Source organism: Heterocephalus glaber, unplaced genomic scaffold, assembly GCF_053883595.1.
Source record: "Heterocephalus glaber isolate CG9 unplaced genomic scaffold, H.glaber_assembly_v1.0 deba00001532, whole genome shotgun sequence".
NCBI lineage: Eukaryota > Metazoa > Chordata > Mammalia > Rodentia > Bathyergidae > Heterocephalus > Heterocephalus glaber.
In genome coordinates this window covers 15,181,813-15,195,354 of record NW_028258330.1, presented here as the reverse complement: position 1 = coordinate 15,195,354, position 13,542 = coordinate 15,181,813, and the positions used below count along the sequence as shown (strand labels likewise).

Here is a 13,542-nt window from a genome sequence, read left to right as displayed (position 1 = left end):
TTGCTTAATAATACCCAGAAGGTAAAAGCAATAAATAAAATCAATTAATCAATGCCCACAAAATAAAATAGGATACTCCAGGGGAAAAAAAAAGTCATCAAGCAACTCTGAATAGTAAAGATGCCACAAAGATTAGACATATTTTTAAAACTTCTTAAACTGAACTTTAAAAAAATCTTTAACACAAGTCAAAATATTGAGGAAATGAGTGACAGACATAAAAGACTTAGTATCACTAAACTGATGGCATACAATGAGTGAATGTTACATAAATTACAACATGAAAGAGTAGAGGGCAGATATACAGATGAAACAAGTTTGGCAATATATTGATAACTGCTGAACCTGGGTGATGGTTAGTAAGGGTTCACTATATGCCTTCTATTTTTACATCTATTTAAAAGTTTCCAAAATATATTTTTAAAGGTTTGATTAAATAAAGAGATATATCAATATGTGGATGAGAAGGTTGAACACTGTAAAAATGTCAATTCCCCTCAATGTATTTCTGTCATTCCTCAATTGTTTCTAAAAAAGTGATCCCTATTACTTCTACATTAATGAGGAAAAGCGTGTGGAAGAATGAGGCAGGAAAGAATGCCTGGCAAAAAAACAAAACACACAGGCACCCACATATCATGCTTTAAAAAGCGAACAGAATAATCAAGTCCACGTCTGTAATCTCAGCACTTTGGAAGCTGAGGCAGGAGGATCAGAAGTTCAAGGACAGCCTGAACTACACAGCGAGATCTTGTTTCAAAACAACCAAAGAAAAATTGAAGAGAGGAAAATAGTAAACTGATCAAATTCTATAGCAAGGTTTAGACTCAAAGGGGATGTCAGATTATCATTTTCAAGTTCTTTTAAGATCTTGAATTGTGCAATAGCATGGATATAAGTAACATCCAAAAAAAAAAAAATTCAATGCAGTGATACATATAACTAACTTGGCTGAATAACAACAGAAAAAAAACACAAATATTTTAAATCAGGCAAGATTTTGAACTTTCACATTATAAAGAGATGGGATAAGGATGTAAAAACCCAAGACTAAAGGAAAAGATGGATTTATTTTAGGAAAAGTACTGACAATTAGGGAGAACACAGAAGAGAAAGGGCTGCCCAAAGCCAAAGCGTGTATTTTTCTCTGTAGCCCAGCCCCAGAAGCAGAATGATTTGTCAAGACTCAGATGTTAAACCTCTCTAACTCCACCTCTAGAAAAGACTATCATAGCCAATATCAAGGTCATTCTAAAATTAGGTTAAATCTTCCCATTAGAGTTCACTGTCCGTGCCCTGAGATCAGAGAACAATTTAATGACATATTTGAATGTTGATTTTGAATCTGCATATTTCATGGCAAAATACATTTCTAATACACAGTAGGAGTTCCATAAATGCATGCGGAATAAATACACAAACTGTAGGGAAAATTATATACTTTATCAAGAAATGTATCTCATCTTTTCTACATATTTTCTAAATCTCCAAATCATAGATGAAATTTAAGCAGTTTGCAAACATCAGAAAAAGAACATTAAATTATTCAGTACATTTAGGCATTTCAGGATAACAAAATAATCCTTCTTTGACTTAAGAACCTTCATGGGGAGTTAGCATCACTATAGTTCTGCAGCTGTAAGCCACATCTTTTCTATTTCAACTTTTGCAGATGATGGTGATATATAAAATTAGTAACGTTTACAAAGACATTTGAAATACATTCTGGATAGCTAAAATGTTGTTATATTAGACCAACTTAGATATCAGTCTAATATTTTTAACCATTTCTGGGAAATCAAATCCAACAGAAAGCTTCTGTTACCCGCATTAGATTCATGTACAAAGTACAGTGAGGTTCCACTAGCAAGGTGTTTGAAGAACTCTGATTCTTCTTTAAATTCACCAATAATGTACAATATTATCCCCTTCTCTCTTGGCTTTAACCTCACAAGCTTTTCCTAATAATTGTGACTTTTTCTTATTCTTGAAGAAATGAGATGGAAAAATAACCATCTATTTTACTTAGAATTTACTTTGACCAAAACACTCATCAGAACCTGTGAAAATGAAAAGGAAAGATGAATATGAGGTTCACTTTTCTAGGACTTAATAAATGAACTAAATCAAAATATCAACAAATATACTACATTAATTTTCTCCTTTCTGAAAGGTCTGGAAACACTTCTATATGATCCAAGAATTGAAAGCTTATGCTCAAATGTATTTATTTTCTTTTTTAAAAAAAAACTATTTCAATGTAATACAAGTAGATATTAATAAAGAAAATATTTTTTAAATTGTCTTACTTCTATGAAAAAGTAAAGTAAACTTTCATAACAAATTAATTAACAAGTAACATTAGTTAATACAGTGTAACATAATAAAAAAGAATGGCCAAAATGTTAGAGTACAAGTCATAGACCAAAAAGACTCTTACAAAAGGAAACAGACAGCAGCACAAACTTTCTTTTCAATGAACTAAGAGGACCTAGCGGTATAAATGAAACAAATTAGCACATATATTGAAGTATTTTTGAAACCACAGAATATATAATTTGGTGAATTATTAGAACTCCTTACTTTCTACTTCTCTTTTTTTCATGTTTTAACATTTAATAGAAACTATGTACAATACCTTTTTCTGTATTTTACATAAGATAGCCACCACAGGAATTTACATAGATTAGAAGGAAGATATAGGGTTAAGGAGGGCCCAGTCCTGTGGGGCATTTTCTGAGAGCATGAAAGTCAGAGTTCAGTTGGGGAAAAGGATTCAGACTGCCAGATTAAGCGGATGTTAAAAAAAGCTAAGATGCAGGCCTTTGAGTAGACAACCAGGTGCTAGGACCAACAATATTTCAAAGGTGCCATTCTTAAACATAGCCCCCATCTAGTCATCTATGTGGATTCTTACCTGTGACTTAGGAAATACCATTCCAAAGATATCTTTCTCATTAGGCAAAGTCTCAAACATTCATTCAATCCCAGACATTGGAAGACCTCTCCTCCTTGACCAGAATAAGAAGAAACCCACAACTTTTGGACACTATTGACCCAATCTCCCAATTTTAGTCCTTATTTCCACTTTTGATTTCTAACACCAGAGAAACAACTTTCTTCAGAAAATAATTTTTAGAACATTTTATCACAAACTATAGAGGAAAAATAAAAATTCACAGCTGTACAAAAATTATGACACTTTCTAGAAAGAGAATAATTCATTGCTTTCCCCAGCATAAGCACTCCCTGAAGTTGGACTGCTTTCCTCTGTGAAAACAATCTGAAATCAAATACTTCTATGTTAGCTTAGGAGATTCCCCTTCTGTATATGTTTAAATATCCATAAAAATACCTTGCACAATGGTTTTCAGTTAGAAGCACTTGGAAGTGTGCATAGGAGATGGGCACTATAATTTTTTGATGTCACATGGACTGAGAATACTAATAGAATGTAATGGGCAGGGACTAAGAATACTAAAGGTTCACAACACACGGCCATGGACATACATCAAACAGCTGTACAATCTAAAATACCAATAGTGCCCTAACAAAAACCACTGATAAAAGTCTAACACAGAGGAAGTGTTCAGTAAATTTTGGCTAAACAAATGAATGATACTTGTACTATTTAGTCCCTGCAGGGCACAGTGACTGCCAGTCCTTTCAGATTTGCAACCCATTTGTCTTCTCCAATTTCTCAACCCTGAACCCGATATATAATAAGCATTTTGTGACTATCTCTTAATTCAATCAAACAATCAATACAATCTATTAAACTGAAAGAAAGCATAACTATTTGACATGGGCAAGTTAAGGTCCAAGTTCAACACATTCCATAAAAAAGATCCTGGAAAGATAATACCAAAATCAAGGGGTCCTAGGGAAGTAAATGAAGCCTTGCTCCCTCACCAGATATCTCATCTCAATTCTGAAACATGAGAAGCCCAAGAACAAAGAAAAAGTAATGCTTTATAGGTATCGATCTGCTTTATAGAAAAAAAATTAACTCAAAGATATAGTTTTTCTCTAGATATTAGTGTAAAGGTAAATTAAGCAACTTGGATGTCTACTTACTTCTTTTGGAAGAAAAAAAGCCATCAAAACAGTACAAAGACTGTTTTCATATTGTCTACTTTGTGTCTCCAATGAACAAAAGTAGTATTCGCAAAGACTGATACAATGAGAGCTAAGCAAGTATTTAAAATAGCAAAAAGTTGCAAAGCAATGGAATAAAGGACAGTATCAAACAATGGAAAAAGATAAAGAAAGCACCTGAAGAAAAATTTTTTAATTACAGCAAGCCAATTACGGTGATATGGTAGAAATGAGTAAATACAAAACAATATATAAAAACAAACGAGAAAAACAGTATAAAATAAGCACATAACATTAAAGAAAATATAAAAAGTAGTGGAATAATTTAGCAGATTTGTAAAAAGGTTTGGAAATAAAAACAGTGAATTACTGCAAATATATTTTATATGTATATTTTTATATATTTAACTGATACTTCTCTTTAATACAGAAGTGCTTTTTCAAATTGAAAATTGAATGGCAAGGAACTCAAAACTTGACTCTGAAATACAATGAAATTTAAACAAATTAAATTTTGTAATCAGAGCTTTCCATATCTCAATGCAGTCAAACACTGCTATCTTGTTAAACTATCCATACCAATAAAACTATTAATTTCATTACAAGGGCTTTGTACAAATGAGATATAAAAGAACAGATTCCTAGAAGAAAGACAACACATAAGTAAATGGACAAAGAAATGTCATCCAAAGTGATAGCAGATTTTCACTACTATCAGAATGTTTTCTAACTCGCTTCTTTAGAGAAGTTAAATAAGACATCGGCAAACTCCTGATAATCTTCCAAGGGTAAGACTGGTTTACCTGAACAAAGTGTTGACATGGGAAGTAGTATAAACACATTTTGTTTTTCTGTTATATACGTCGAAAAAAATATTTAAACTATTAGAAAAGTATAGTAGGACTACAGTGGTACTGAGAATATTCATTTTTTTAATGTTGCATGTTTTGCGAAGGGAAGAATGTAGCATCTAACGATACAAAAAAAAAAAACAGGCAAGAGACAAAAGAATTCCTACAAAAGTAATACCTTTGTAGGGAGGTTCTCCTATACAGAAAGAAGATGGATGTACTGGTTAAGGCCTCTCCTTTGCAGCCTTACACCTATGCACTCATTCTGAAGTGGAAAGGGAACTATAAAAATGATCTCTGGTGTCTACATAGCTTACTTCTCCTTGTATCACAGCCCAAGCATATGCCATACAACTGGACATACAGCAAGTTTATAGCAACTGATTGTTACATCTAGCCCTGTACCTTTATGAAAAGGCAACAACTAAACCATCAAAATAGCCAAACATAGGAGATGTTGCCTCTCACTCATCAGGACTTATTGGGCTCACACTCTTCACAGCTTCAGTATTCTTAGTTCTTTAACTTTAAAAAATAAAAAGAAAAGGAAAAGCAATTTCCAAAAGTACCATAAAGGATTTGATGTCATTAAATATTAAGAAGACCTTTCTGCTCTGTCATTACATACATATACAAACTCAGCTTCTATTAATGTGTTTGCAGTATATGATGTTTACATCACTTACAGAATAAGTACATGTACTTAATATATCTCAATTCTTTTTAATCTCCTCTCCTCCCCCTTCCCACATTTTCATTATTTTTAGTTCATGATAAACTCAGTTCTAACCAGAAACTTGATGTCTACAAAAACTACACTGTGTAAGGATCTACTGAATAAAAGGACTTTGTGTAGCATTACCTGATAAAATACAGTTTTCCTAAAGTTCTTACAATTTATTACCAATACAGCAGCCCTGGTACAAAGCTTCACTTACTTTAAGTCTCCCTCATAAATGGAATATGACTTCCTCATTTCCATCCAAAGTAGCTAAGTGGTTTATTTTACTACATTGTATTTATGGCTTTAATAGTTTCACTGATTTATTATAACCAGGGTATTTCACGTAGAAGTCTAAATATTCCCGTCTTTGTAACCAAAAGCTAAATGCATGTTTGAAGAAATAATATGCAGCATGTTTTTTTTTTTAATTTTGTTTTTTTGTTTTTTTTTTTTTTTGGTACCGGGGATCGAACTCAGGTCCTTGCGCTTGCGCAGCTGGCGACGAAACCACTGAGCTAAATGCCCGGCCCTGCATCATGGTTTTTGAGCAATACAATGTTATGTTCTGGTCTGATCTTACAATCAGGTTTCACTCTTTAGGCATCTTGCAATATGAATAGAGTCAAAATTTAGTTGTGGATAGACACAATTTTGAGAATGTCAATGCAAAATTATAAAGCTGAAATCACAGGTCACAAACGTGTGACCTCAGCAATTATTTTTACAGACTTAATTCATTTTCCCTACAAGGCCATCATGGTATCTAAATCCTATGCAAACACTGTTCCCTGTCAACTTCAAATCTTCTTTCAAATGATCACTTCCTAAGTTAATTTTCAACAACAATCAACAAATTTCTTACTTTCTTCTAAAAAAGAAAAAATAGTTCACCCTTCCTTCACAAAAAGGCACTAATCATTATTTACCGTCTGTTGTTCAAAAGGGGCAATTTGTTAATGACGTTTTCTTTATGACACTAGCACAAACTACACCCACCTATAAGGCCTACCTCTAAAAATTTTAACACACATAAGCATTATTCGTGATCTTGTTTTAAAAATTAAAAGGCACTCGTTTTATTTTCACAAGTACATCTCAAGGTCTTTAAAAAGACTACGGTATTTTGTACAAGTCGTTTATTCACTCCGGAGGCACCTTACCCAGCCTGTGCTCCCTATGCATATTGTAAATGTTACTGAATGACTGCCTTCTCCTGCAGGCGCACACCTCTACCTAAAGAGCACAGGGTTTCTTTATGGATTGCCATCTCTCCTCCGTCCTCCCTGTGAAAAATTGCCTGCTCCATCCCTAAAGCGCTCTTCCTAAAGCAAAGCGGTGAGCGAGGTGCAGGATGCTCTCCCTCCGCAGCGGGCCAAGCACGCATGCGCAGTTCCAGGCCGCCGCAGGTCTCCGATTTGGGCGGGCCCCAGGCCCCGTCTAGGACGGCGGTGAGGCGAGTGGGTTGGACGGGCACACTCACAATTTCAGCATCCACTCGCCCTCCATCACCAACGTCCAGTTGGAAGCGGTCATGGGCTGTACCCGGCTCGGCTCCGCCGGCACCAGGGCCTGCTCAGGGCCCTCGGCAACGGCCAACGCCGCGACCCAGGCGATCAGGAGCGCAGTCCACAGCGGGCCGCAGCGCCCGCCCGCCATGTTGCTGAGCGTGGGCGACGCTCCTCCGCAGGCTGAGGGCCCAGGGACACGGGGCCGCCGCCTCGCTCGCCGGCCCGCCCGCCTGACCTGCCTTCTGAGGCGGTTTGAGGAGATGGCGGGGCGCCCCGCCTCTGGCAGCGCCGGGCAGCTCACGGAAACCGTGCTCGGGAGGAGGGAGGGCGGGCAGCTGGCACCGCCTCTTATCGGCAGCGACCCGTGAGGCCACACCCCCTTGCGCCGCGTGTTGCCCGGGGTGTCGGTTGCCACGGCAACGGCTGCCTTTTCTGCTGATGGCCAAGCTGAAAATAAACAGATGAGCCAATGGTTTTTTGTGTTTTTTTTAAATTAATTTTATTGGTACATTTTATTGGTATACTTTAGGTATACAATTAGTTTACATTTATCATTGGGTGTTTGTACCTGTACATGATCTATCTTGGTTCTTATTTTTTCCCCCATTACCTGTGTGCCCTTCACCCCCCCCCCCACCCTTCCCTATTTACATAGATTCCATTTCCGTTTTTTTCCTTCTTTTCTCATAGTTTTTCCTTTCCCTCTTTTCCTTTCCCCTTCCCCTCCCTTCGAGCCAATGTTTAAATTAGAGCGTGTTCTGGGGGCGCTCAGGCCAGAAAAAGGGGTGTGTTATGAAGCGTGTCCCCTTCGCCAAAGAGAAGAGATGTGGCCAGTAATTTAAAAATCTGTCCCCTCTTCAGTGGTGTTAGAAAATGACTCCGTCGACTGCGGAGTAGAAGTGTAGTTAATGAAAAACGGAGAAACCTGTTGAGCTCGGTGAAAGAGAGAGGAAGATGTCAGTGAGCTCCTGATGTGTACCTCAAAGAAAGCCACCTAATCGGTCATAATGATGAAACTAGGTCATACGATTGTTATTTGCTTAAAATGAGGCAGTTAATAATATCATTACCAACTGGAATAAAATGGACCTCATGTTTCAGCTAGTTTTGTCGGATCTAAAATGAATGTAGCTTTAAATGGTTTCCATATCTCTTTCCACATGAATATTAGATAAATCTGTGCCTTGGGACCACCGCACCTTGAATGTACTAGAAGACTGATTACAATTAGAGAGTGAGTGAGCTTTTTTAACGTGTACTTTATAAACATGTATTAATTAGATGCGCAGAGCTTGAAACTCAGTTGTGTGGTTAATATATCCTGAAAAATATGTAGTTTCTGGCCTGGGTTTAAAACAGACAGCTTTACAACTGAGAATACTAAGGACATACGAGGTCAATTGCCAATCAGTAAGATAGGGAAGACTGATTCTACTTGAACAGATCTTGCTTGAATTAGCTGTTAATTAGTATTAGATAAAACCTATGTAGACCTAGCTCTTACCATCAAAATATAACACTGAAGAATTTACAAACTATTGGAAATTAGAAAAATGTTACTGAATGTCACTAAGACTGTTATGGTTATACATCAATCTACAAAGTCAATGGAAAGCACTTTACTGCGCTTATAAAAAGAAATCAAAAACAGGAAATCTGTCATTCTTTTCAGGGCAGCTTTTTTTGTATAGGATATGTGATGAGTAAAACAAATAACATTTGCTATTAGTAATTTACTACCAATTTTTTTGAATATAATAAAGATATTACAACCACATTTTTAGTCTTTATTTGTTACATAAGATATTATGGATGAAATAATATGTTTAGAATTTGCTTAAACTGCTCCAGAAATAAAATATGGAGAGTGGAAGGAAAATGGATGAAACAAGAGTGAAACAAAGGTGTGATGGTTGATTGATTGTGTCAATTTAAGTAAATAACTCCCAACTACATTGGCTCAGCATAGTTCTGAGTATGGAAGACTCACCTTAGGGAGGATTATCTCCACAATATAAAAGGGAAACAAGGAAGGAAGAATTGCTTGTTTCCTTCAGAGGAGCTCCTGTCTTTGCTTTCACCTTGGATGTCGTCTCCTGGCTTTCAGCACCAACTCTTCAGCCTCCAGCATGGACCCTTCAGCCTTCAGGTGCCCAGCATTCAGCCTCTGATAGGGACTTGCACAGGACACTACACAGAGCTCCAGGCCTTCCACTGGATCCTTTAATCCCCAGGGTGCAGACAAACCTTTTGCACTCTTCCACGCCTGATTCTGTGGGTGGCCATCATAAGCCAATCTATAAATTGTTATATATTTGTGTATCTTGTATTATAGCTGTTCCTCTAGTAAACACTGATACAAAGGGTCAGTATTAAAGCTAAATTCATTTTCCTATCTTACCTACTTTTGTATGTGTTGGAACACTTCAAAATGAGGAAAAGAGAGAGAAAGCCTCTTAGACACAAAAGAAACTCATCACTGAAGCAGCGTCTCTAATACAAATTGTGTGTTCAAGGATTGCACGTCTTGGCCTTGAGGCAGAGAACAGCAGAAGATGATAGGAAACAATTCAGCAAGCATGTGTGAGAAATACTTTGCGGTAGGAACAGTGAAAGGCACAGAACAGAGAAAAGGAGCAGTTGTCAAACCTTGATATCATCTTGGTCCTGACAGTGTTGGGTCATGTGATCTGGGGCTAAAGCCAGTTTCTACCAAGCGTCTGCTTAAATGTAGGAAACACCAGGACCTGCTCCAAAAGACGGCAGTGAAGGTGATACAAGTATAATGCCAAGTGCATGGTATTACTCCAAGAAAGTTATTATTTGGAGGCAACAAAATCCTATGAGGCTTGTACAGAACTGTTTTCCCTAAAGCCATATTCACTTAGCATAACACACAATGTTTTTCACAATCCAGCTTCACTTCCACCCACTCTGCCCTCTGCCATTCCCACAATTCCCTATGATCCAGTAGCACAAAGCTACTCCCATTCCTCAGGCACACTATGTACTTTTATGCCTCCTTGCTTCTTCATTCTGTTTATAATAGTTACCTAGTGAGTCATTATGCAGCCTCTGTCATGTAGCTCACATTGTGCCTCCAATTGCCCATGCAGAGTAAGCAACTGTGTCTTCTTTGGTCCAATAGCTCCTCTGTATAACTCTACCACACCCCTTTCATATTTAACATAATTAACTTAGAGATCACCCTCTCTCCTCAGTTCTCCAACCCTTACTAGAAATTCTTTAAGGTTACGGTCTTTATCTTATATATCTTTGTGTCCCCTGAATGGCAAATACCCACCAAATAGCAATACTTAGGGTAGGCAGCTTCTGACATGGTCTCCAAGATCCCCATCTGCTGATGCTCGGGACCTTTTGTGATAATTTCCTTTTAAGTGTGGGCTGGGTCCAGTGACTCACTTCTAGCTAATAGAATATGATAAAAGTGATGGAGTATTCTATAATAAGCTTACAAAAAACCTAGGATTTCCAGCTTTCTGGAAACTCCCTTCTTGGTTACTCACTTTGAAATTCTGTATGGAGAGATTCAAATGATAAGGAATTGAAGGAGGCCATGAGCCAACATCTTATGAAGATCTGAGGCCTCACTAGTAACCTGCCAAGAACTAAATCTTGGGCAAGACCATGTGAATAGCCTAGAACTGGCTCTTTCTCTTTTTTTTAATTCATTAATTTTATTGGTACATTTTAAGTATACAATATGATGACATTCATTATTGGGAATTTGTACCTTACATAATATATCTTGGTTCTTATTTTTCCCCCATTCTCCTGCCCTCTCTATTTACAAAGACTTTGTTTCCTTTTTTTTCCTTTTCTCATATTTATTCCTTTCCCTTCTTTAATTTCCCTTCCCCTTCCCACTTTCCCTTCCGCTTTGGACCTTTTCTTCCTATTTCACAGTATCTATCATACATTTTGGTCCTTATTTAAACTTTCAGTTTCTCACACCAGAGAAACTATTTGGTATTTACACATGTGTGTCCTATTTATTTCACTTATGAGTATGGCCTCAATGTGCATCCATTTAGCTATGAATGTATCTAGTTCTCATTCTTTATGGCTGAGTAGTACTCCACGTTATATTAAAAAAAATCTTCTTTGTCCAGTCTTCATTTGATGGGCAGTTGGGCTGCTTCCAAGTTTTAGCTATTACAGACTGTGCTGCTATAAACACAGGTGCACATATATCACTGTGGTATGATTCTTTTAATTCTTTTGGGAAATACCCAGCAGGGGAATAGCTGGGTCAAATAGGACCTCTAATCCTAGTTCTTTGAAGTGTCTCCATACTGATTTCCACAGTGGTTACACCAGTCTACACTCCCACCAACAGTGGAGAAGGGTTCCTTTTTTTCCCACAGCAATGGTTATACAATAATGTGGTTCCTGATAGGAAAATAAATTTCTTGCACTTTGGTGAAGTGATATCAAAACAAGAGAGGGAGGAATGTGGTAGATGTATATCCAGTTCCTTCTCTTTCCCAGTCCATGGGAAAGAGAAGGAACTTCTCTTCTATACTCTTATGAAGTTAGGCACACAAGTGTGAATAATTCTGGCCAATGAGCTACGAGCAAAAGGGGTATGAATGTCTCATCCAGGTTGAATGAACCATTGAATCACTGATCCAGGATGCTCTTGTGTTTCCTTCTTCTCCTGCCATGGAAATTATAAAGAAAATTTCATTATCTAGGAGTACGCAAGACCCTAGTAGCCTGAACTGCTGAGCTGCCTCATGGAGAACAGGTGATCTGGATGGCTCCCTGGATTCTCAATGGACTTCACATGGAAACAATATAAGTTTTGATGAAATCCTATTAAAGTTAGCTATTGCTGCATAATCAATCATTCCATAGCTTATCTCTCATGGTTCAGGGGGTTGATAGGCTCAGGGGAGCTTTCTTTTTTCTTACCTTGTGTTCCTTCATCTGGTGACAGATAACCTGGAAGCTAAGGCAAGAATTGAAGGTTTTTGTACTCACATATGCCACCTGATGACTGGGGATTGATCAGATACCTTTCTTAGCTGCCGGAATTCCCATGAGGCTAGCGTGAACTTCCTCAAGCATGGTCTATTTTACTTTCTCCACAGCAAGAGTTCTCAGTGATATAGAAGCTGCACTGCTTCTTAGAACTTCCATTGAGAAGTTTGAAAAGCCAGGTGTGATGGGGCACACCTGTAATACCAGAACCTTGTGAGGCTGAGGCAGAATTGCAAGTTCAAGTATAGCTTAGGCAAATCAGCAATTTAGAGAGACTTGTCTCAAAACAAAATGTTTTTAAAAAGCATGTGAGGTGTGGGGTACGTTTGATCCCCATTACTAGAAAAAAAAAAGTCTCAGTATGTTACTCCTACCATAACCTCTGGTCACACAAGGACTAAAAGATAGCCTAGACTAACAAGTGGCAAAACTAATGATGGCGCTCTTTAACAAAAAGCCACTGAAATTTGGAATTGTCTCTGAAGCATCACCTGGCCTGTTCTGACTGACCCACCTTCTTCTTCTGATGGCTTAATCACTAATAGCTTAAGTATCTGGGGAGGAAGGAAGGTGATGTTTCTACAGAAGAGAACAGGAATTGCCACTTCCCTTTCACCTTTTGCAATTAGCCTCTGAGATGCTTTTTTTGGAAAGAGGAACTGGAGAGAATTGTTTTCAAGCCCTTGGCCAACCAAATGGTTTAACATCAGTATTTAAGTACTCATAGAATTTCACATAATTTTTGTTAACAGTGTTCAAAAAGATTCAAAATAATATGGTAATATTTATGTAAAGAAGGATCTACCAGATCTGACCCATTGTATTCTAAAAACATACTTCCTTGAATAATGAATATAAGGAAACAATTTTTAAGAGAGATAAAATTTATATACCGATGGTACAAGCTTTTAATCCATAATTACCAGCCAAAGTCTTTGATATAATTGGCAATTTAAACTTAATGTTAAGAGGCTAATGAAAGGGAGATAAGAAGATTGCATTCAGATAACAAAAATTCTATAATAATAGAGTATAGAAATAATAATATATAACGGTTTCTCTATTGAGGATTGTGAAACTGGTATGGAAATATTAAATAACCTAAGCAGTGATGTAAAATTAGTCTACAAAGTAATAATATTAAAGGAATGTAATTACACAAACAGATTTGCTAAATGCCTTACAGGAACAAGAGGTAGAAGGAAGAATTTAAATAGGACACAGTAATATGTCCTAGAACAGATGGTAGAAGAAGCCATGATGAATGGAAATGAGATGAAGTATACCCAGAGCAGTTACTAGAAACAAATCCAGAAGGAGCCTTGTAAGTCTTTGAGAAATAACCCTAGGACCA

The 13,542-nt window shown here is 37.2% G+C and overlaps 1 protein-coding gene across 1 annotated transcript in view; it reads right to left on the bottom strand.

Annotated features, from left to right (window-relative positions):
* The window catches only part of Tmx4 (thioredoxin related transmembrane protein 4), a 48,825-nt gene extending 41,301 nt beyond the window's left edge, over positions 1-7,524 (bottom strand). The window contains exon 1 of the mRNA XM_004840808.3: positions 7,154-7,524. Within this exon, the coding sequence (XP_004840865.1) occupies positions 7,154-7,329 (176 nt within the window). The 5' untranslated portion in view covers positions 7,330-7,524. The remainder of the gene's footprint in view (positions 1-7,153) is intronic.
* Between the last annotated feature and the right edge of the window lie 6,018 nt (positions 7,525-13,542).